The sequence below is a fragment of the Chelonoidis abingdonii genome, chromosome 1 (assembly GCF_003597395.2).
Source record: "Chelonoidis abingdonii isolate Lonesome George chromosome 1, CheloAbing_2.0, whole genome shotgun sequence".
NCBI classification, from domain to species: Eukaryota; Metazoa; Chordata; order Testudines; family Testudinidae; genus Chelonoidis; species Chelonoidis abingdonii.
In genome coordinates, this window is record NC_133769.1 from 346983271 (window position 1) to 347008714 (window position 25444).

Consider the following 25444-nt stretch of genomic DNA (forward strand, 5'->3'; position numbering starts at 1 on the left):
CCAGAGCAGGATTTCAGCCATAGATCAGCCAAAATGCTGACATCTAAACTATATAAATTACTCACATCCTACCATGTAAGGGGTTCCTATTGGAAGTTTATCTGTTTGAAGGACAGCTTCTTAAATTGATCAAAGAAAGATTTCTCTTTCTAATTACCTGAGAAACATTCTAACTGGAGTTTGTTAAATACAGTCTCCAAAGAAACAACCGTGTTACCTGTTGTTTTATAGTACAATGCAACACTGTCTGCACCCCTGCCTGCCTTTAGCAATGAAACTGATGTGAGCTTGATTTGAATAAGGGAATGCTACTCATTCAGTTGATCACTGATTTTTTTCTTTCCTGAATTTCTTTTTATTATAATGATTTTTTTTTAATTTCAGTCAACTTTGTTCAGATGAGATTCTCATCCACATATATACTGACCTCATAACTAGAACCAAGCAAAATGGATACTGAGTATTCACATGCCTATACATATCATACAAAATATTACATTTCCCCTCATTGATATCAAACTGACATTATACAACTCATAAATGCTGATTTACCTTAGTCCTAATCCCTTATCTACCCCACCCTACTTCCACCCAGAAGGCAGGATTGGATATTTCCTCAAGAAGGGTGGAGACTGAAAGGCAGAGACAAAGTATCCAGTACCTTGACCAAAATTTTGGCTCATAATTTTTTTGGTAGTGTGTGAATACTACTGAATCCATATTTATCTCTGTGATCCAAAATAAACTGCAGAAAATGGCTCTGAATATACCTGGCTTGGTAGCTTTGATTGTGTTTTATGCAATGACTTTTGCCATTGGAATTTGGGCTTCTTGGAAAAGCAAAAGGGACTGGAAGAAAGGAAAACCAAGTGAGATGATCATAGTGGGGGGCAGGAACATGAATTTTTTCATTGGATTATTCACTGCAACTGGTAAGTGTTCTTAAAGGAAATTCTTTTATCTTATTAAAACGTTCAGGTTGAGTTTTTCTCATTCACAACATAAATTTGCTCTTTTAAGTCTGGGATATGGAATTAAAGTTTTATTAGCATTATGGGCCAGATTGTGCCAGCCCTACTCACACTGAGTAGTCCCTAATGCCTTGAGTAGTCCCACTTAAATTAGTGGGACTCCCTGAGGAATACGATAATATTCAAGAGGATAGAATGTGGTTCTAATTTAGGACCAGATTCTTCTACCTTCACTCGTGTTGAATACCTTACTTGTTATGTGGGATACAGTGCCACTCGTCATGAGTAAGTGTATCAGGATCTGCCTGTAAAGAAGGATGTATATATAGTTCTTTAAGGCATTTACATACTATGCTTCTGACACTCTATTTCTTCTGTGCTTTCCCATTGTCAGAGATTTGTCCCTCTTACCTGTCATTAGGGGAATGCAGTCCCAAGTGACATTTGTCTGGCCAACAGATTTGCTTGGTTTAAGTCTAACCTGAAGACTCGCTTTTTTGAATGCAATATGTGCTTGACTGTTGTTTTAAGGGATTTATTTTCTTAAGCACACATTTACTATTGTAAAGCACCATGATACATGGGAATTATGTTCTATAAATCATTAAGGAACAATAAATGTAACGCTATTTGCTCTTGCTATCTGCTCCAGCCAGTGTCTAGCATTAACAAAAATAGAAATAAAAATAAACCTACTCAAATTGCCTAGAAATAGTCTGAAAATTAATGAGTTTTCCATGCAAATGTGGCTATTCACTTTTGAATATTGCCTATACTGCAATGTATACTGCAGTGTTTTATCAGCATAACTATGTCAGACAGAGGTGTAAGAAACCCTCATCCCACAGCCAACACAGCTATGCTGGCAAAATCCCCGGAATAGATTCAGCTGTGCTGACACCAGAGTGCTTCTGTTGCCATAGCTAATGTCATCCAGGAAGGTGATGTTACTACCGCGGCAGAAAAACTCCTGTCAGTCTACACTGCATCCCCTGTGGGGGCTTTTGCCAGTATAACTGTACCAGTACAGCTGTATCCACAGAACCTGTGTAGTGTAAACTAGCCTTTAGGGTCAGATTCTGATTATCCTATCCACATTGTGTAGTACCTTATTCCAGAAACAGTGCCATTGGAGGAAATGTGAGTGTGCGTAAACACTCACCAGTGTGAATAGAGGGTTCACAATCTGGCCCTGTATTTTTCACCATGTTTTATGAGAGTAGTATGTCAATAGATGTCTCATCACTATTTCCCCCCCCTTTTTTTTTCCAGCAACATGGGTCGGAGGAGTATATATCAATGGTACAGCTGAAACTGTCTATCTTCCCACAAGAGGACTAGTGTGGGTCCAGGCACCAATAGGATTTGTTTTGTCCCTTGTTATTGGTAAAAAAAAAAAAAAAAAAAAAAAGCATGTTATAAATCTTTTTTTTTTAATCCAGTGTTATGGATCTAAAAATTCCGTCCTCTTCCCGTGTTGACTGGGTCTTTTTCCTGCTACCCAGAACACACAGGTTCACAGAGAGACTCTTGAGCTGAAGAAGTTTGTAGTTTATTTGCTGATTCTGTGAGTGATCAGTGCACGGGAACAGGGCACAGCACAGGGCTAAATGCAAGCACATACCCACATTCAGGTGCTCACCTTAAATACATTGTTACAAAATCAGTTATTATAGATATAAACACGTTTCTGCCTAAAACTAAGATTAGTTTGCTAACTCAGTTGTTTACCTGATGAGGTTGTTGACGAAGATGTTCCCCTCATTGAATCACTGACCAGTTGTTCATCTGATTGACATGCTGGTTCAGCTTTTCACCTGGCTGTTCTACCTCCCTGCCAGACAAGCAGGCATCTTTTCACATGTTCCAACACCTACAATATACATTTGACATATTACATATTCTACACTCAGGTAACTGTCAAGAGCTGTTTAAATTATTCTGAATGAAGTATCAGATAGTGGACATCCAAAAAGTGATATCATTGGCCTTTATTGGACTATTCTGCATACATACAATAAATTCAGGATGAAAATTCAAGGGATTAATAATTGTAGGATCAGGGCCTAAAATGCAGAACTCAATGGGGCTCTGTGCAAGTGCAGAGATTCACCTGCATGAGACAATCTACAGCAAAATAATCTTACTTGTGTGTTTTGCTTGCATGTGATATTCCGTGAATACTGTTTTTCTCCAATATCCTTTTGGCAGTAGGAAAATCAGGCCCTCAGCAGAATGTATTTCTTTCTTTGAAATGTTGGTGGAGCTAAAAAGTATCACCATGATTTTCCCACCAAAATACAGTCTCCTAACACCTTTAATCTCAATACATGTTTGTTACAGAAGACCTAGCCAAGTCCCTTAGTGGACAGTCACCAGTCAGCTGTAATTGTACCTATTTTGGAGCCCATGTGCTTCCAAGCCAGCTGGATCTGGTCAGCATCCAGTCACTGTCTCTAACTCTGGGCCTTTCAGTGTATGTGTACACAGCAACGTAAGCCTAAGATTAATGAGACTCAAGTTGACCTGACTCAACCTTGGGCTTGAGCTTTTATAATGCATTTTAACCCTAGGTTAAGGATTTTCTGACCCCTGGCGCGCACACTTGTAACATTGACAGACCCTGGTTGGCCCTTATGGCCCTTAGCTAAGGATGTAGAGCAGACTCGTTAATCTAAGTGGTCTCGGTGCCACTAGATGGGACAGAACACCACACACACACACAAACAGCAGTGTCGACACTCTAGGCCTAGAAATGTGTTGCATTGTGAGAAAACTCTACTGCCCATGCTGTTTCCTAACTGTGACCATGTTATTGATGGGACTCAGGTGCCCATAAGGATCACATGAGTACATAAGCTGGATAATTAGCTCCTTTGGTGGCTGTCTCAATAGAATGAATAGTGTTTGAAAAAGCTTTATAATGAGATACCATCTAACCAGACAACAAGGCTGTCCACCTCTAGGCTGAGTCACTTTGGCAAGAAAATGCCCCTGTGCAGCTATTCTGAGGAGAATTAGCATATCAGGCTCTCAGGCTGTCAAACTATGAAAGTGAAACTTTGCAATTCTTAATTTCTAAAATGGGATGTTCAGTGAAGGTGTTTTTGTTTGGCTGTTTTTTTATTTACTTTTGTCTGTTTGTTTCAAAGTTTGACATAAAAAGCAGGTTTCAGAGGAAAAACACTTCAGTCCAGCTGGCAGCAGAGCAGTGAAGTGCATCCCCAGGGCTTGGGGTACCGTGTGCTCCAGTACCTCCCAGGATCCCTTATCCCTGCCCCGACGCACCCTGGGAGGCAGGGATAAGAGATCCCTGAGAGGCTGGGGGAAGTTTTGGGGCTGGCTTTCACTCACTGCCCTTGGCACTCTGCACATGCAGCCCCCAGGGGGCCAGAGATCAGAGTGGAGACCATGCAGCAGCCCTTCAGGGAGGGGAAGCAGTCAGGGTAAGGGGGTCATCTGCCCTCAGGCCATGCTGAGCTGGGAGCTGTGCTCTCCCCCTCGCCCTGCAAGGCAGTTGCTTGATCCTTGTTCTGCTCTCAAGGGCCCCCGCCTTCCATAGGGTTGCATGTTCAGTAGACAATGGTTTACCCGCTGATTCGACCTGCTGCCATTTGCAAAGGGAGGTGCAGCTTCAATTTGCAATAGAGTGCAACAGATGGCATCACAGATCGTCAGCATGGAGAAGACTAAGGAAGTTGCCCCAAGGAACTCTGGGATACATCAGGAGGACTTCCAGGACCCAAGTCAAGCTGGGACCCCATGCACATAGGAAAGCAATAGGCCTCGAACCTCAGGTCCCAGTGCTACCTTAACATGGGCTCTGACTCTCCAGCCCTGCAGAATCCTGCGATCCTAGGTCCGAGCCCTAGGTTAGCACAATTGGTGTGTGGACACAAGGGGAGTTAGATTTGAGCCCAGGCTCAAGGCTAGGCTTACACTGCTGGGTAGACATACCCTAAGGCCCACTACTGGGTGCAGACCTCTTGTCTGGCTCCTCTGTGGGTGCTCTGGATTGTAATTTAACTCTTTGGGGACACATGGCAGATAAAGTAAGAAACACAGGCTTTGCTCTGGAGTTTTTAAAATCACAGTAAACATTTCTGACAAAATATACAAGAGTTACAGATCTCTAGGAAAACAACAGGTGCCTGAATGCTCTTTTCCCTGTGTCTATGCTCATCCTTTCTTATGAGTCCTTAGGCCTAGTCTGTGTGTCCAGCAGTTAGGACCCATTGGCCCTTTACCTTCTGCAGTGTCTGTTGTCCAGCAAGAGACTGAGAATCAAGAGCAGATCTTGCCTTTAAATAAGGTTTAAGTCCCCTTTGTCCTGCTGTCTACTGACCAGCTTCATCATCTCAGTCAGGTGGTTGAAGTCCTACTCCCCTGAGAGACAAACTGGGAGAACCAGTTTTCTTTAGCCTGGCCACTGGTTTCAGCAAGTCCATTGTTCTGACTCTTGTGTTAGTTGCTTCAGGGAGATGCCCTGCATTACAAGAAGCTGCCTTGGTCTGTCCTTGGCATCTCTAGGCAGGCACAACTACATACTCCAAATGCAAATCACATTCTTCAAAATGGCAGTTACAATGTCAAGGGCAGGTCACAATTAGATACAGCCATACGCCAGCCCATCACATAAAGCTGGAGTAATGGGTGTGTAACAGTGCCATTTGGGGGCAGTTTTCCCTGGAAGTGTGTAGTAAATTTAGCAGAATCCTACAAGTAGAGACAAGGAAGAGCTGCTCTTACACTGGGAAATATCTGTCCTGTGAAGAGAACTATGAGCATGAGCCAAAGCCCATTGATATCAATGGAAAGATGCCCATTAATTTCCATTTCAATCAGGCCCTAAAGCAGTAGCCTATGGGCACGGCAACCCTTTCTCATATGAGTAATCCTTACCAACACAAGAAGCCCCATTCAGAGACTGCAAGTCCAATCCAGCACCCCTTCCCCATATCAGTAATCCCCAGACAAGCAGTCCTGTAGGTATCAGGATTTGGCACTACAAACATTCATCAATTTTAATGGGACTACTTGTTTGAGTTAGGATTGTTGATATGAGGAAGGAGTGTAGGACTGGGCTCGGTTCATGAGATGCTGATGTTAAAAACAAGATAATTTAATTCTGGACGAGGCATAGGGGAGCTGCAGGTTTCACTGTATGTAACTGAGGGCAACAGTTATCTCAGTACGTTGCATGGCATCCAGCATTCACAAAATCAAGGACAAACCTATTGCCTTCTATTGACCAAAGTAGGTAGCATAAGTAGGGGAAGCCTGTGCCTCCCCAAACAGCCTGGCGTGGCCCTGCCCACACTCTGCCCAGAAAGCCCCCTTCTGTTCGCCGTCGTGCTTCTCCCTTCACCCCAGCCCAGCTGGTCACTCATATTCAGGGAAGCATGCTGGGCTGGGGCTGGGGCTGGGGCTAGGGTGGCCATGGCCGGGACGTGGGGTAGTTGGGGCCACCCAGCACTGAGGGGCCCCCGGGCACTTGGGCATCACCGCCCAGTGTTGGGGGGGAAGGATGTCAGAGCTGGGACTGTCCACTCTGTGCTTGGGAGCGCTCAGGGGCTGGGGGGAGGGGCTGGCAGCCATGGGGAGGGTGGGACTCTGGGATCCAGCAGGGCATCGGGCAGGGGCTAGCCTCCCTGAGCCAGAGGGTCACTCACCCATGCCAAAGCACATTTTTTTCAGATAATGTAAGAACCTTTACAGTGAAAACTCTTTAGGGCCTTGCATTGCCTGAAGGAGATGGTTATTGATGAGAAATTCACTTTAAAAAGCTTGGTAAATGTGGATATTTAATTAATTGTGGAGGTGATCAGCTGACAGACATTTTAATGGGGAACATTAGCAAGTAATTGCAATGTGACCAGTGAACATTGACTAATGCTGGCTTTAATACAGATGTCATTTAGAACAAGACAGTTCTGACAATTGCTTAGGAGACTGTATAAAATTCAATGACAATATAATCATTTTTGATAGGTGGCCTCTTCTTTGTAAATCCAATGAGATCCAAAAATTATGTGACAATGATGGATCCTCTCCAAGAAACATACGGGAACATGATTGGAAGCCTTCTCTTTATTCCACCATTAATAGGAGATATATTCTGGTTTGCAGCTATTCTTGCTTCATTAGGTAAATATATTTCCTCTGCTGTTGTATTTGATAGAAAGACGATGTAGCAAAACACAGAGGACAAGGGAAAGACAGCCCTGGATAGCTTGGCTTTACATCACCTTTTGCAGATTATGTGTTCATCGCTCATTCATGAAAATATATTGTTTATTCCCTTTCCTAATGTTTCTTGTGCATGTTTAAAGTAAAACTGATGGAAATATAAAATTCACATTTCCATAGTACGAGGTAATGCTGTGTATTTATTATCATCTTGATATTACAAATAGGGACTGACGTGCAGAGAGTGGAAGTGACTTGGCCAAGGTCACAAAGTAAATTGGTGGTAGCACAAGAAATAAACCTCCGAAATCATTGGCTTCTAGCCAGGTGCACTAACCGTTAGACTACATTGCCATTGGTATCATTTAACCACTTATTTGTATAATAAGAAACTTGCACATATAAAACCTGTTATGATTGTTCAAAACTCTCTTTGTCTGCAGGAGCAACAATGAGGGTCATTTTGGATATCGGCGGCTATTTGGCCATCATCATATCTGCATGCACTGTTATACTCTACACTTTACTGGGAGGGCTGTACTCAGTTGCATACACAGATGTGATACAGCTGATTTTTATTATGCTCAGCCTGGTAAGTTCAATGCATTTCTGTGTTATCAATTTTCTCAATATTGCATAGCTAAAGATGAGAGAGAAAATTACTCTCACATTTTCACCAGTCTCAGTCCAAAGTAGGGCCATTGACACTGGTCTTAGACCCCAAAGCTCTACTTTAGGTGTAAAAACAAAAAGGCACCCAGTCTACATAAAGCCAGTTTTTCAACTTTTACTTGGGTTGAGTAGCACTTACTCATTGGTATAGTCTACTGTCTATTCACATGAGTAAATGCTATTCCATTTGAGTAAAGATTGCACAATCTAGCCCATAATTATCTTTGCTGGAAATAAACAAAACCCAAGAAGATGGCTATCCAAAAACGCCAATTAATTTAAATAAAGCAACCATGCTTTTAACTACACAATGCAAGGCACAAGACGTAATTCTTCCAGTCTACTCTGCATTGATTAGGCCTCACTGGAGTATTGGGTCCAGTTCTGGGCACCACATTTCAGGAAAGATGTGAACAAATTGGAGAAACTCCAGAAAAGAGCAACAAAAAAGATTAAAGGTCTAGAAAACATGACCTCTGGGGGAAGATTGAAAAAATTGGATTTGCTTAGTCTAGAGAAGAGAAGACTGAGAAGGGGACATGGTAACAGTTTTCAAGTACATAAAAGATTGTTACAAGGATGAGGAGGAAATTTATTCTTGTTAACCTCTGAGGATAGAACTAGAAGCAATGGGCTTAAATTGCAGCAAGGGAGGTTTAGATTGGACATTAGGAAAAACTTCCTGTCAGGGTGGTTAAGCACTGGAGGTTGTGAAATCTCCATCATTGGAAGTTTTAAAGAGTAGGTTAGACAAACACCTGTCAGGGATGGTCTAGATCAGTGTTTCCCAAACTTGGGACGCCGCTTGTGTAGGAAAAGCCCCTGGCAGCGGGCGTGTTACCTGCCGTGTCCGCGGTCTGGCCAATCGTTGGTTCCCACTGGCCCCGGTTCGCTGCTCCAGGCTAAGGAGGTGCTGGAAGCGATGGTCAGTACATCTCCTCGAGCAGCGCTGCTTCCACAGCCCCCATTGGCCTCGACTGGCAAAACTGCGGCCAGTGAGAGCTGCGATCGGCTGATCTGTGGACGTGGCAGGTAAACCCACTGGCCCGGAGCTGCCAGGGGCTTACACTACCAAGTGGATTCCAAGTTTGGGAAACACTGGTCTAGATAATACTTAGTTTGCCTTAAGTGCAGGGGACTGACTAGAAGACTCTTGAGGTCCCCTTCCAGTCCAACACTTCTATGTGACCAGGCAGATGTAGGACGGCCAAGAATGGGGGCAAACAAATGACTCTTTGGACTCCTTTGTGCGGTGCACAGCTGAGAATGTGCTTATTTCTCTGTGTTGTAGTTTTATCCAAAATCAACAGTAATAATAATTCATACATGGTGGCCCTTCTGATTGGCTCTACTTTCCTATTGACTACTGAACATTGAGCGTACCACATTCTTGACATAGATGGATAGATACATGGAGTGAAGTTTTAACCTTAAATGCATTAGTGAATTACACCTGGGCTGTGTCATTAAACAAGATAGCTAAGGGTTAATTTCTCTTTCACTGGAAGGGTTAACAAACAACGCTGACAGAGACCATCAGGAAACCAAAGTACTTTCAAATCTCAGTGAGGGAAAGCCTTCTGTTACATAACTGGTGTTTTTTGGTTTTGCCTTGTTCTCTCTGGAGTCCTGAAAGGGGTAGACGGGACACCAGGTTTCTTGCCAATCTCCCTGCTTCAGTCTCTTATTATTCAGAATACGTGAGTATGAGTAGAAACGGTGGTATATAGTCTTTTGATTGTTTCTCTAGTTTGCAACTGTGTATCTGGCTGGTAGAGTTTTAATGTGTAATTTGTCTTGAAAGTATTTTAAATTGTATTTCTGCTGGAGGAGGTTTTTCTCATTTTCTGTAGCAAAAGACCTGTATATTCCAATCTTGAATTCACAGTGATATTTTTACTACTTTCTATCTTTTTATTAAAAGCCTATTCTTTAAAATACCTAATGATTTTTTCCTACGTTAAGGACTGATGTATTGAGTCTGTAGCTTACAGTGGAATGGTGGGAAACAGGGAGAAAGAAGGGAGGGAAAAGGGAATCCACTTGTTTAGATTCAACAGAGCTTGAATCTGTATTGCCTTTGGTGAGGAAGAAGGAGGGGGAAATGGGGGATCCCTTTGTTTAGATTCATGGAGCTTGAATCTGTCTATCTCTCCTAGTGTACCCAGGGCGGGAAAGATCTGGGAGGAAGAAAGGAGGGGGAAGGGAAATGGTTTATTCCCCTTTGTTGTGAGACTCAAGGAATTTGGGTCTTGGGGTCCCCAGGGAAGATTTTTGGGGGGACAGAGTGCCCCAAAACAGTATATATTTTTGGGTGGTGGCAGCTTTTCAGATCTAAGCTGATAATTAAGCTTAGAGGAATTCATGCTAGTACCTCATTTTTTGGACTCTAATGTTCAGATTGGGGATAGAATACTATGACAGGCTGGCATTAGGGTGACTAGATAGCAGGTGTGAAAATCAGGACAGGCGGTGAGGGATCATAGGCACTTATATACGACAAAGACCCAAATATCGGGACTGTCCCTATAAAATCAGGACATCAGTCTAGCTGGCACTGAAAGGCCTTGTAGAACAAGAAAGAATTTAAATGAACTTGACGGAAATGCTTAGGAAAAAGAAGAGGGAATGAGATACAGGAACAGGAATAAAGGGTGGCATGAAATGAGGATGAGCAGCAGGAGGAAACAAAAGGGACAGTTAGGCAGCAGGCTTGGAATGTTTGTAGAAGGCAGGAGTGGTAAAGGAGGAAATTAGAGTAAAGGCAAGGCCAAGAAGCTTGAATAGGATATAGAAGTGAGAGGAAGCTAGTGAAGAGATTCAGTGTTTCCATTTTAATCCCAGTGGATCTGTGTCCCATTTGCCCTGCTCAACTCTGCAACAGAAAACATTTACCACACTGCTGCTCAGGAATCCTACCAAGCCCCTTGGATTGGGCAAGTACAAACGGAATATCTTGGAAGGTGGCTGGATGACTTCTTATATCTGGTAAGAAATCTTTCTTGGATGGGCTGGTGGGGTGGGAAATTGGACCGGGTGAATAGCTTCATCATCCATTCCAAAGCCAGAGTTCCACAGAGTTGGCAAAAGACTCATCCCTGAAACAAAGGTCACCGCCCTGCCAAATTTCAGCTTTCTGCTCCCAAGCATCAAGGAGCTAAGAAAGAATCACAAAAAAGACATTTTTCAGTGGCCACATTCTCAGGAAACAGCTAGACCATTCTAGCTAAACTTAAAAAAACAAATCAGCCGGAGGCAAAAATTTCACCCCAAACAGTTAAAGTCTGTTAAAGGTATAAGCAACTTGAAACTAAGCTCTTATAATGATACATGTCAGAAGGTGCTACTAGCCCTACCAATAAATAAAATAATACTAATAAGCAAGGGATTTTGTCTCACTGCATTAACATTTGAACGTTTCAGGTTCTTGGTAGTATCCCGTGGCAAATTTATTTCCAACGAGTTCTCTCAGCCTCCTCGCCAAGACAAGCAAGGCTCATTTCCTATCTCTCTGGATTGGGGAGCTTTTTAATGGCCATCCCCTCTGTGCTCATAGGGGCCGTAGCAGCATCCACAGGTAAAACTAAATCATGTGATTTTAAAAATGTACTTTTTTGCTCAAGATTTAAAATCAGTGGCCAAGATTATTAAAATGGGACCTAAAGATAGGACTTCACTGTCCTAATTTAGGTACCCAACAAAGCAGCCTGGTTTCAATGCTGAGCATTTAGTAGCTCTTACTGACATAAGTGGGAGCTGCTGAATGTTTAGCATTTTTGATACTCAGGCCACTTATTTAGGGGCCCAAATCAGAATGCTGGAGCCTTCCAGCTTCTGATTCAGGTGTTCAAGTACCTAATATATATTTAAATCTCAGTTGTGGGATCTCCATTAGAGTATCAATGTCTTCCTTATGTTTTATGTTAGGTAAAGAAGGGGGCTGCCATATTTATATTCTGTGCACAGTACAATACATACACTTGAGCGCAACAAGAAAAAAAAAAGACCAATAAAACTTATTTTTCCTCACTGCTTTATACTCATGATCTTCACTGAGTTGTGTCGATATCATCGATCATGTTCAGGGGAGAAAACGCTCAAAGGAATTTACAGGTTCAGTGATAAAACAAAAAAAAAACCCAATTCCCTCTCTCTTCCCCTCCAAAAAAATCGCAACCACCCTAGTTGCAGCAGGATCAAGCTCTTATGGAGGTAAATAGTTTAGTAAGAGTCAGAAAAGAATTTGATATTTATGAGCTAAAGCTATCAGAGAAATCAGTGCAAAGACCCCCGTCTCTGAGCAATCAAGGTCTGAAGAGCAGACAGATCTCTCAGTTCCCCATTCCCAGAAGTAGCAGAGGGGACACTCCTGCAGGCACATTGTGCACTCCCCATTGTACACTGGACCAATCATCCCTCCAACTGGTTGACTCAGTTCACTGCCAGTTTACCCAGCAGTATTGAACCATTGTGCCCCTTACTTGATGTATAAACTAGTGTTAGGGTTTGGCATTAACAACATATACATGTTTTCTAGCTAGGTTTCCAAGGACTTTCAGTTCTCATGCTTCAGGACATAAAAACATAAGAATAGCCCTAGTGGGTCAGATCAAAGGCCCATCTAGCCCAGTATCCTGTCTTCTGACAGTGGCCAGTGCTGCCAGGTGCCCCAGAGGGAATGAACAGAACAGCTAACCATCAAGTGATTCGGCCCCTGTCGCTCATTCCAGCTTCTGGCAAACGGAGGCTAGAGACACCATCCTTTCCCATCCTGGCTAATAGTTTATCTAATTTATCTAGTTCTTTTTTGAACCCTGTTATGGTCTTGGCCATCACAACATCCTCTGGCAAAGAGTTCCACAGGTTGACTGGGCATTTTGTGAAGAAATACTTCCTTTTATTTGTTTTAAACCTGCTGCCTATTAATTTCATTTGGTAACCAACACTGCCTTATCTACTTTCTCTACACCAGTCATGATTTTATAGACCTCTATCATATCCCCCCTTAGCCATCTCTTTTCCAAGCTGAAAAGCCCCAGCCTCATTAATCTCTCCTCATATACTGATACATGATCACTGATACACATACACTGATCACCAGCTGGAGTCAGGAAACAACCTAATCTAAGTACTAGAACACAGTTTTTGTCTGCACAAGGATGGCTCTTTGTAGAAATACAGCTCTGAAAGCAACAAAAGCATGAATTAAATATTTAATTCTTCACCTTCTTTTATTGTTCTGTGTTCAAGATTGGAACCAGACGAGCTATGGTCTTCCAACACCAGTGGAGAGAGGAGAGTCAGCTATGATACTGCCATTAGTGCTGCATTATCTCTGTCCAACCTACATTTCCATTGGCGGCTTGGGAGCTATCGCTGCTGCCGTCATGTCTTCCGCAGATTCAGCCCTTCTCTCTGCCAGCTCTATGTTTGCACACAATATCTACAGAAAAATTTTTAGGAAACAGGTGACAGATTCATCACTAGTATTTACAGCGGGGAGAAACTGCTGAAAATCATTTCAAAATTTTTGCCATCATTTCACGTGTCTGATTTCAGATTCTCAAAATTTCAACTGTTTGTCAAATGTAGGGAGACAGACTGGAATTTTCACATGACATTTGCTTTCCCCAGTACAGCATTGCTCTCTGCTGGAAGCCTGGAGACCCCAGACTTGAATACTTGTCTGTCATGACTGGGATATGTGACCTTGTCCAAGTCATTTAGGCCCAGATTCTTAAAGGTATTTAGTCAATTGCTGTACTCAACATTGTAAGGTCCAACTGATTTAGGAGCCTAAACTAATTTTCAAATGTGATTTAGGCCCTTAAGTGTCTAATCTCCTTGGCTGTCAATGGTATTTTGGCTCCTAATTGCTGAAATCCTGTTGGAAAATGAGATTTGGTTCGGTGCTGCAACAATGAGCACAGCAATGCCCAGTGCTTAATTTGTAAAGAAAGAGGTGCCAGGGTTCAAGCAATTAGGTGACGGGTCTCAAGCAATTATTTTACATTCATAACTGATGCAGCAAGCCCAGAAGTGCTGGGGCTATGAACTGCCAAGCCTAAAGATGTGGCACAAATTAAGTACTGGCAATGCCTAAAAACCATTAAAAATCTGTGCTGTGCCCTCTGGGAGCCTTGTTCGCCCATCTTTTAAAATGGGGGTAAGAACATTTAAGTAGAAGTGTTGTGAAACATAAATGTATCTGTGGTTAGAGGTCACAAATTATGTTGTAACAAAGATGAAATTCATAGATCACACCTCTATATCTCACAACAACAGGGTCTGATTAATGCTTTAACAGACTGTATGTTATTGATACAACACAGAGAGTCTGATCCTGCTCCCATTGCAGCAAATGGGAGTTTTACTATAGACTTCAATGGGGATAGCTTCAAGTCCATAAAGGTATATAAGTCAGATGTGGTAACAGAGTCCAGGAGATACTAATTCCCATTTCTGTGGTCAGCTGGCTCGCCCATGCTGCCAAAGTCAAATTGGGTTTTGCAAAAACACCGGAAGTTTGCAGAAGTTCTGTAAACTCAAAATGGCAAATATTTTGATTATGGGTACATCTACACAGAAACCAGACACCCAGACAACCAGACAACTTTGGCTTGCGGGGCCCAGGCTGCTGGGCTGTTCCATTGCTGTGTAGACTTTCAGGCTCAGGTTGGAGCCTGGGTTCTAGGACCTTGTCGGGTAGGAGGATCCCAGAGTTCAGGCTCCAGGCCGAGCCTGGAAGTCTACACAACAATGAAACAGCCCCACAGCCTGAGCCCTGTGAACTTGAGTCAGCAGGCATGGGCCAACCACGGGTTTTCCTTTGCTGTGTAGACATAGTCTATGTTGCTCAGTTCCAGTGTTTGATAGTAAATTCTTACTATTTATTTTACTATGTACTTTTCTATTATTATTAGCCACTCTAATTCCAAAGATGTCTTTCAAAATGAACATGGCCCCAAGGTTTGAATGTAGAGTTTTTCTAATTCAGATCCAGCCCAGGTTAGTAAAGCTCACAGATAGACTTCAACTGAAGAATTTAGTTCTGGATCCAGATTTTGAACACACCTACGTGTAGAGGTATTTGGATCTAGAATTTTGGTTTGGCCCATCAGAAGCTATTTGTAAAATTTGGATCTGGATATTATATATATGATCACTGTAAACTTGAGATTGGATTCAGGGTGAGATTAAAAAATAAGCCAATGATGATTTCTACAACAATTCTCCCTTATTTTACAGGCTACGGAGAAAGAAGTTGTCTGTATAATGAGGGTCTCCATGGTGGTTTTTGGGACAGCTGCTGCAGGCCTGGCTTTTTACTCCCATTCAGTTTATGATCTGTGGTTCCTGAGTGGCGAGCTGGTGTACGCCCTTCTCTTTCCCCAGCTCTGCTGTGTCCTCTTCATTTCCAACACCAACACATATGGCTCAGCTGCTGGATTCCTCTTCGGGTTCCTGTTAAGGCTGCTGGCAGGGGAGCCTTCCCTGAAAATCCCCCCTGTAATCCACTACCCAGGCTGCTCCCTTGTGGATGGGGTCTACATTCAGCTGTTCCCTTTTAAAACCGTCACCATGCTTCTCACTTTGGGGACTATTGTCACTGTTTCGTACCTGGTGGCATTTTTGTTTAAGAGAAACATCCTCCCTCGCAGATGGGATGTTTGCAGTGTAATAGAAGAAAATAGTGCATTCACCCACCCTCCCGGCGCCATATAGAAGAGGTGGGTTTACAAGCTGCTATGCTACTAGAGAATCTTGATTAAATGCAGGGCATCACTGAGCATTCTGCAGTTAATTTACCAGCTCAATGACATTTATTTTCCAGTCTTCTCTCGCCAATCGTGAATTATTTAGTAGATTCATAAAGAGAACAAGAATTCCATTTGCACTAGGAAAAGGAATGAAGTCAGAATATGCAATGATTTAAGGGCCTCTGATGAAGGAACCTGATCCTGCAGTGGTTAGAATTGTTAATATAATGAAATAACTCAATGTTTCTGTGTGCTTTTGGCACCAGGAGCTCGAAAAATGCAGTAGGGATGAGAGGGTTACAAAGTGAGTTGCCACAGATGTGAACTCCGTACATGACACCTCCACATCTCACAACAAAGGGGACTGCCTGATGCTTTAATAAATTTCATTCATAAGACGCACACAGGCTGATCCTGCTCCCATTGCAGCAAATGAAAGTTTTACTACAGACTTCAAGGGGATAGCATCAGGCCTATGAAAATATATAGACAAGTATGCTACATTTTGAATTTGATATAGTCCCGGTGAAATGGCAAAGCCATTTGTTAAGGGAGAGATCAGATGTGGAAAAAAATAAGTCACCCACTACTTTTACAATGCATAAATTATACATTGGACCAACCAGGCTATTGAAATCAATACTTTACATTAGATATACTGAATTTTACAGAGGTATGGACAAGTCACAGTTTAGACAGAAGTCTGGGAGCCAGAAATTCCTGAGTTCTATATATACATTTGCCAATGACTATCTCTTGTGGTCTTGGTGAAGCCATTTAAACTATGCTCCCCAGTTTTATTATCTGCAAAATGGGGATAATGACCCCAATTCAGAATCTCACTTAGTCATATGCTTACCTGCAAGCAACTGAGCAAATGTATCTCTGTTTAACAAAGCACTTAAGCACATGTTTAAAGTTAAACATGTGAGCAGTCCCTCTGACTTCAAATTTTGAGCATCCTGAAGTGCTTTGCTGAACGAGGAACGACAATACCTCCCTACATCACATGAGGCGGTGATGATTAATTAGCTAAGGTTTGTAAAGAGGTTTGAAGATGAAAAGTTTTAAGTAAGGATCCACCCACTCCAGCTTTCACTGAAGTCATTCAAAACATCCAGTGATTTGAGTGGGAGCAAGACTGTGTTTGTATACTGATTTGAACACAGAAGACACTATACGTGGATACTTACCATTAAATCTCAGTTGCTGTACATAGATACAAACATATTACCCAAAAAGAAGGTAATGTAATTGACACAAACAATCTCAATCCTTAGCCTTACTGCTAAGCCTGCTAACCATGCGGGTGGCTAACACTGACCGTGGTCAACTAGGATCTTTATTTAGACCAACTCTTTGTGTATAGGTTCTCTGAACATCAGTCAGATAAGGATTCTTCAACATTACTAAGGGCCTACCAAATTCAGGTCCATTTTGGTCAATTTCAAAGCCAAAGGACTTTTAAAAATAGTAAATTTCATGATTTCAGCTATTTAAATCTGAAATTTCACGGTGTTGTAATTATAGGGGTCCTGAACCAACAAGGAGTCATGGGAGGGTCACAAGGTTATTGTAGGGGTTTTGAGGTACCACTACCCTAACTTCTGTACTGCTGCTGCTGGCAGTGGCTGCCTTCAGTGCTGGGCAGCTAGAGAGTGGCAGCTGCTGGCCGGGAGCCCAGATCTGAAGGCAAAGACACCGTCAGCAGCAACACAGAAATAAGGATGGCCTGGTATGGTATTGCCACCCTTACGTCTGTGCTGCTACCTGAAGACCTGGGCCCTCAGTCAGCAGCCACCACCCTCCAGCCGCCCAGCTCTGAAGGCAGCAGTGCAGAAGTAGGGGTGGCATGGTATGGTATTGCCATCTTTATTTCTGCACTGCTGCTGGTGGGGCACTGCCTTCAGAGCTGGGCACCCGGCCAACAGCCGCAGTTCTTTGGCCATCCAGCTCTGAAGGCACCACAGAAGTAAGGGTGGTAATACTGCAACCCCCCACCCCAAATAAACTTGTGTCCCTGCCCCTGCAACTCCCTTTTGGGTTAGGTCCCCCAATTTGAGAAATGCTGTTCTCCCTCATGAAATCTGTAAAGGGGTAAAAACATACAAAAGACCATATTTCATGGCGGGAGACCAGATTTCATGGTCCATGGCACATTTTTCATGGCCATGAATTTGGTAGGGCCCTACTCATTCCTGATCTGGCTGGATTGGAGGGACAGCCCTAGAAGTAAAAATCTATTATCAACTTGCTGCACCATCTACTGCCCACTTCTGTGATCCCAGCCATGCTAAAGTTATGCTAGGCAGAGGAAAAGTTTCTTGGGAAGAGACCTCTTCCTCAGTTGTTATTAATATACAGTGTTAAAATGCAGTAACATTTATGTGACTGAGTGCTATTGAGTATCATCTTACTTTACCCAGACAAACTCTATGATATCATGGCTTAAACTTCATAAACAATTGGACCTCTCTGAACCTAACACAAACCTTCACAGTCCTGGCTTCCAACCTGATCATGTCTCCTCAGTTTCTTTCCATATTCTCTTTCTAATTTGCTGTTGATAAAGAAACAAGGCTTGTGGCTTAGAAACTTTGTAACTTTCTCTTCTACTAGGGAACTTGAAAAAGCTAGCCAGGTAATATTACCATGTACATTATGGTAGTTCCTAGGGGCCTGAGGACTCTTATTGTGGCAGGGACTGTAAAGACATAACTGAGAGGCGGGTCCTGCCCTCAAGAGCTTACAGCAGGGGTCAGCAAACTTTCAGATGTGGTGTGCCGAGTTTTCATTTATTCACTCTGATTTAAGGTTTTGCATGTCAGTAATACATTTTAACGTTTTTAGAAGGTCTCTTTCTATGTCTACAATATATAACTAAACTATTGTATGTAAAGTAAATAAGGTTTTTAAAATGTTTAAGAAGCTTCATTTAAAATTAAATTAAAATGCAGAGCCCCCCGGACCAGTAGCCAGGACCCGAGCAGTGTGAGTGCCACTGAAAATCAGCTCATGTGCCACCTTTGGCACACGTGCGATAAGTTGCCTACCCCAGGTTAGAGTGTAAGCAAGGTGTCTTACTGCAGATGAAGACTTAAGCAAATATCCCTGGTGCTTCTGTGAACTAAGGGAATTTACATCCACTTATAACTGCCGGCAATTGTGATTGAAGAATGTCAATCAGCGGAACAAAGAGCTAACTAGACTTGCCAGTCTTGTCAAAACCAGCCTAGATGGATGAGCAAGAGGTGGAGGAGTGAAACAGAAGAGGAAGTAGACTGAAAGACTATTAGATGAACCTTATCTGATGGAAGGTTTTTTATGCTCTCTCTTGGCGTGTCTGTTTTTCTTCAACCCAAAATTAATCATCCTAACTGTGGGAAATGCTTTGAATGAAGGAGGTTTGCTCTAAATAAGACTACAAACTGCATGGGTGCTTTTCGTTTCCTTTAGAAAGCAGAAGAATCCAGGCTTTAAGATCCACATAAGCTATGGTTAGCATCAATATCAAGCTACAGTGGGAGCCAGTTAGGCTGCATGTTAACTAAAAACCACTCATCATTCCAGGACCCATCATTCTGATTTCAAAATGAACTCTCTCACCCAATTCTAATGATCAGGTCTGCAGTATTGACAACTCCAAATCATGATTGGCTTAGACATCATCTGAGTTAAAACATAAGCTTTTCACTGCAACTATGAAGACTAGAAATTTACTTTTTAAACAAAATTAAAGACGTGGGTCTCATGTAGTCACATGACTCCAGTAGCTGGGGTTTTAAGAAAAAAACACCATATATTGTGAGACTTACAATAAAATGGTGAATCTTGTCAACACCAGACTTGGGGACAGATCCTGGCATGTTACTTCCTTTCTAGGCTCCTCAGTTGCCTGTCCCTCATATGGAAGTTGGATCAGGCTCTTATATGGAGGATAGTTCCCACTAGCAACTTTTCCATGTTATTGCAGATGCCCTACTGCAATAACATGGAACTTCCAGCAGTAGGGCATCTGCTTCAAGCACCAGCATCTATTTTCTTGCACAGGACTTACCTGGCCTTCTCCATCCTCCCACAATAAGGGGAGAGTCCCTTTTGCCCCTGGTAGCCCACAGACTAAAGAAAAAAAATGTAAACACTTAAAAACTTTTCCCACAGCAGGTATCAAAGTTGACCAGCAAAAGCCACAGCTAGTGCCCTTCTGCCCAGCACACAGCTCTGCCCTGCTTTGCTCCATGGGGTGCCCCTCCCCACAAACACTAATATGTTCAATGCTTTTATCCCAGTACCATGTCACGCATGGTGTTGTGCACAGGCCTGTACTCTTAAGTTGTCCGAGGTAACAAAAGTCCAACTCAGCGTCTTACATACAATTGTTTATAAAAGTCAGCCACAGTTAAAGACAGCCAGCCTGAATTAGCCTAAACAGAAAGGTCTGCTGATACCACCCAAGGACTGTGATGAGATTATCTGTGGTAAACAGGAGGATGGAATTGGTATATTGGAAATTAGGTCTAATGGTGAATGAAATAATGAGGGGATGGGCCATTCTACCCACCACCCCTTTTTAAGGTCCTTAAAAAAGAGAGAGAGAGACTCTGGTGGGAATTGTAGATGGTTGGACTGGTAGAAATGAGTTTTACCATCATGGCAGTCACCATCTCCTGGGACCGTAAGCAGAGGTGTCATTTCAGATAAATCCAGGGGTTGGGGAGGAACCTGCATCAGCATAAAACATTTTATGTGAATAAACTGAATCCTGCAAAATCTCCTCCCTACACACACCCCAACCTCCCCCACAAAAGTGGAAGATATAATGGAGCACATAGACTTATGAACAGTTTGGGAGGAGACAACTGCCTCCCCTTGTTTCACAGCAAATGACATCCCAACCCCAGAATCCATTGTGATACCATTGGGCCTTTTTCGTCCTGATCCAAAAAGGCGTTCTGGTTAGACTGGGCCAGAGAGTGACACCTGGTTGACACAGTCACCTCCACCAGTTTTGGCTAAGTCCTGAATACCACCTGGAATGTGAGACTTGGGTTCCTGCCACAGTCTGGCTTAGCCAGCCAAGACAACTCCATCTTTTGCAACACTCCTGTGAGCCCATGACCAGAGAGGCAGCTAAAAGCACCATATTTGACAGCCTAATGCAAGTTTGTCAGGTCTTGGGGTGTCTGAAAAGACCACATGATGTGCCCAGGTTTCTCCACCCTGAGGTTACAATTTAGAACTACAAGTCAGCACCAAAGGTGGAAGGGCATCTTCTATCTTTAGTGTTCTTTTCTCTCCCCTGCATAAGCGTCAGCTTTCTCCTTTCCCCAGGGGTGCTCAACCCCAGCTCAGCCCCAGTCCCCACCCCCACTCCACCCCCGAAGCTCCCGCTCTACTCTGCCTCTTCCCACTCCCCTCTGCCCTCGCCCCTTCCCACTCAGTTCTGATCCCTCCTCCAAGCGCACCCCATCCCTGCTCCTCCTTCTCCCCCCAGTGCCTCCTGCATGCCGCTGAACAGCTGATTGCAGAGGGCAGGAATGGGGAGGAGTTGATTTGTGGGGCAGCCATTGGGCGAGAGGTGCTGGGGGGAGCTGGATGCCAGTGAGTGCTGAGCACCCACTAATTTTTTTCTGTGGGTGCCCCAGCCCTGGAGCACCCACAGAGTTGGCGCCTATATTCCCCTGCCTTTTATGTGCGTTTGTCTTAAAGGAAGCAGGATCAGACTTAACAACAGCTCCAGCCTATCTCAATTAACTTTTTCTCTTTTCCTTCCAGAAAGGATAGTTATTACCACCTTAAGCACCCTTGAATGTACTGTCAAATGGTGGTTTCCTTATATACAGTTGTCATAAACAGATAGCTAAGGGTTAATGTTTCTTTTACCTGTAAAGGGTTAACAAAGGGAACCAAACACCTGACCAGAGGACCAATCAGGAAACCGGATTTTTAAAAGCTCAGGGAGGGAATGTTTGGGTGTGTGTCCCTTTGTGTGTGTCTTTTGTCTGTCTCTCGGCTATGAGAGGGATCTTTCTATCTTCAAGCTTCTAATCTTCAGTTTCCAAGTTGTGAGTACAAAGGTAGAAAAACAATAGGCTTTTATTGTTTTTTTGTATTTACATGTGTGTAGTTGCTGGAATGTTTAAATTGTATTTCTTTTTGAATAAGGCTGTTTATTCATATTTTTCTTTTAAGCAATTGACCCTGTATATTGTTATCTTGATACAGAGAGCATTTTTATGTCTTTTCTTTCTTTTTATATAAAGCTTTTCTTTTTAAAACCTGTTGGATTTTCTTTTCTAAGTGAGGCTCTAGGGGACAGACATCCCTGTGCCAGGATTACGGTCTCTCTCAGGGAAAGACTGGGAGGGGGAAAAAGAAGGAGGGGGGAAGGTAAATTGCCCTCTCTGTTTTGTAATTCAAGGAGTTTAAGTACAGTAATCTTCCAGGATAACCCACGGAGGGGAAGCCTGGGGAGGAAGTAAAGAGAAGACGAGGGGAGGGGGGTTATTTCCCTTTGTGGTAAGACTCAGGGCATCTGAGTCTTGGGGTCCCCCCAGGGAAGGTTTTGGGGAGACCAGAGTGAGCCAAACACTGGAAATTTTTGGCTGGTTGCAGAGCTATAAGATCCAAGCTGGTAATTAAGCTTGGAGGTTTCATGCAGGCACCCACATTTTGGACTCTAAGGTTCAGAATTAGGAATTATGTTTATGATAACAGTCTCTACAACCACAGGGAAAAGCAATAAAGGGTATTGTTAAAATGAAAGCCTGACTTAACATTTTACCTTTAAAATGCTTTTGCTGTTTTTTCTTCTTTTTCTGTATATGTAATGAGGTAATAAAGATTTTAATGAGGTATTCACCATAGAACTAACAGGCCAAAATCTCTGTACTCAAAACCCTAAACTTTAACTGTTTAGTGCTGTACAGTGACACGGTCATGTTAACATCTTTGACTCTCTGGGCCCATTTACTCCACCAAAATTAACTCAACAGTGGCAACTGAGTTTTGTCCCAGTATGTGTTGCTAATGATAACCCCGGTGCCCCTACGAAACTGGGATATCCTCTCCTTTATCATGGTCCTGGCTAAGCTCCATCACAGATTCCTCCACCAACTCTTGTCTTAACTCCCTCTGCAAACATATACAGCACTTCTGGAGACATTAACTATTCCCCCAATCAGTATAAAAGATGTTGGGAATAAGACTGTACACCAACTCTTGGGCTGTGCATTCAGCCGCGGGCTACAAAGGGCTACATTTGCTTGGAATAAGCACTCATCTCTTTGGGTAATAGGCTGAGTAGAAAGAACCATTAGCATGCTAGCACTGTGATGTGGAGGTGGAACAAAGGCTGGCCTTGTAGTAGAAAGCTGCTTGTTCTCATTGCAGTTCCATAATAGTTGTAGGGAGAACAGCAAACATGGAAGTACCATGTCAGATTACACCAATATTCAGAACACACACAGCACTTCACATTCATTAATTTTACAGTGCTGAGTAACAGCGTTTTACAGATGGGGAATCCAGGGCACAGTGAGATTAAGTGGTGTGGTGGTCACAGAACTAAGTGATGACACAAACAGGACTAGAACTCAGCTCCCGGGCCAGTGTCCATTTCACTGGACCATGCTGTGGAACATTTGGCTGAAAGGCAAGTGGACTGCATTGTAACAAAATATGATTATGTCTATTATTTGCTACCAAGTTGTTCTTTTGCTACTGTTCCACTTCCATATCCTATTTGGGAAAAAATAATAATAATAAGAGGTATACCCATCTCCTAGAACTGAAAGGGACTTTGCAAGGTCATTGAGTCCAGCCCCCTGCCTTCACTAGCAGGACCACATACTGATTTTTGCCCCAGATCCCTAAGTGGCCCCCTCAAGGATTGAACTTACAACTGTGGATTTAACAGGCTAATGCTCAAACCACTGAGCTATTTCTCCATTCCTCTCTAAAAGGATGTCCAGACCTTAAAACATTTAATCTACTTATGACATCACACTGGGATAGTCATAACTTCCCAAGGACAGACTTGAAACGTCAGTTCAGCATACTTTTGCATTTCATGTTGCTGGCTATTGTATAAGCAGAGGAAATGAGGGTTTTCCACTTATGAAGACCCAACCTTACTGTAAAATTACAAAGATACAATCATTTGCCACACTTTCTAATGCTTATATCACACTTCCCATTTTCAAAGCACTGTACAGATACTAATCAGTCCCCAGAACACCCCCATGTGGAAGGTGGTGAGTTTTACTATTCCCATTTACAGATGGGGAAACTGAGGTGCAGAATGATTTAGGGACTCACTCTGGATTCCATATTAAGAAAAGGTGAACACTTAAGTTGCTCAGGTACCATGCTGATGCAATTGGTCTAAAAATGCAGAGATGAAAGACAACTGATGGAATCACAGGTTCAAATTACACTATGATCAATTTGGTCTCTCACTTTTCTGAGGTATCATGGATAAAGGTCCAGTCCTAAAAGCCTTTATTGATTAGCCCAGGCTTGAAGAAGAGCTCTGTGAGACTCGAAAGCTTGTCTCTTTCACCGATAGAAGTTGGTCCAATAAAAGTTACTACCTGACTTGCCCTGTCTCCCCCATTTATTCAGGTGAGCAGTCTCTTTGAACTCAGTGAGAGTAGTCACATGGGTGAGAGTATGCAGGATCAGGCCCAAACAGAGAATCTGGCAGAATTACTGTGTGTGATGTTTTCTTAGGAGACTTTGAAATCTGAGATCCTATCAGCTTTGCACAAACAGTAAAGATTTTGTATCTCACTTTCTAGAAGTGGGTGTGGTGGGGTGGGATCTATTGGCTTTAACCAAATTCCACCTCTCTCCCACTGCAAGCCAGTTGCATTTCAATGGTGATAGATTATAGAGATGAGATAAATAGTAAAGCTCTTGGGGATAATGGTGCTCTATAAATGTCAAACATAATTAAGAAAGTAAGGCTATCATTTTCTGATTTGAATTTTAAACACATGAATTTATTTATAACTGGTTTTAATTAAAGTGAATTTAAATTTTCAGCTGTTAATTAAAACCCCAACTCAGAGATTTTGGAGGAGGCAGGGATATTACAGATTATGTTTTTAACAGTATAAAATACCAAGACTCCTGGCTCTCTTTTTTAATATTTATTTTTCTATTGCTATGATAGCACAGTTCTTGAAATATTATTTAATATTTTGGGATGTCGAGGTTTTTAACTAGTGTAGGGAAGAGACATGGTGATCATTACATTGAAACTGAATAGTAGTAATAGACTCGATAGCATTCATCACCATACAAATTTCGACAGGTTTCCATGCCCCTTTTAGGACTTATGTCCCACCTTCCCACCTCCTGTTTCCATTGGCGTGAAAGTGTGGCGCCATCGGCCATTTTGAAAAAATGTGTGTGTGTATGTGTTTGACTAGGGGAAGTGTTGTGTATGTTGGTGGTTGGGTAAATGGAGAGAAAAAGGTTGAAAGAAGAGTAAGAGAGTGTAAAGAGGAAAAAAGAGAGTCTGAGTAAGGTTTAGAGGAAAAAAAGGAAATTTGAAGGAAGAGAGGTAAGTTATTGAAGAAAAGAGGCTGGTTATGAAAGAATAGAAAGATTTTTGTTTTTAAAGGGTTAGTTAGTTTGAAAGAAGAGAGATTTTTAGTGAGTTTGAGTAAGGAGAGATGATGGTAAAGGCTTAGTTTGATAGGCAAGTAAAGAATAGAAAATTTTGAGATAAATGTAAAAGGTGTATTAAATATCAGGGTGGGTTAAGAGAAAAGCTAAATAATATTGAAAACTAGGTTTATAAAGGGAATTTACTAAGGCAAAACCTGTTTGGTAAGCACAGGA

At 42.5% G+C, this 25444-nt stretch overlaps 1 protein-coding gene across 1 annotated transcript; it reads left to right on the top strand.

Moving 5' to 3' along the window:
* The first annotated feature begins 44 nt into the window (after positions 1-44).
* On the top strand, positions 45-15557 carry LOC116822615 (high-affinity choline transporter 1-like). Its single transcript, XM_032776636.2, has 8 exons — positions 45-932; positions 2244-2357; positions 6963-7118; positions 7604-7752; positions 10677-10820; positions 11256-11409; positions 13083-13300; positions 15081-15557. The coding sequence occupies exons 1-8, from the start codon at positions 755-757 to the stop codon at positions 15555-15557; spliced, it is 1590 nt and encodes a 529-aa protein (XP_032632527.1). The 5' UTR covers positions 45-754.
* Positions 15558-25444: the final 9887 nt, after the last annotated feature.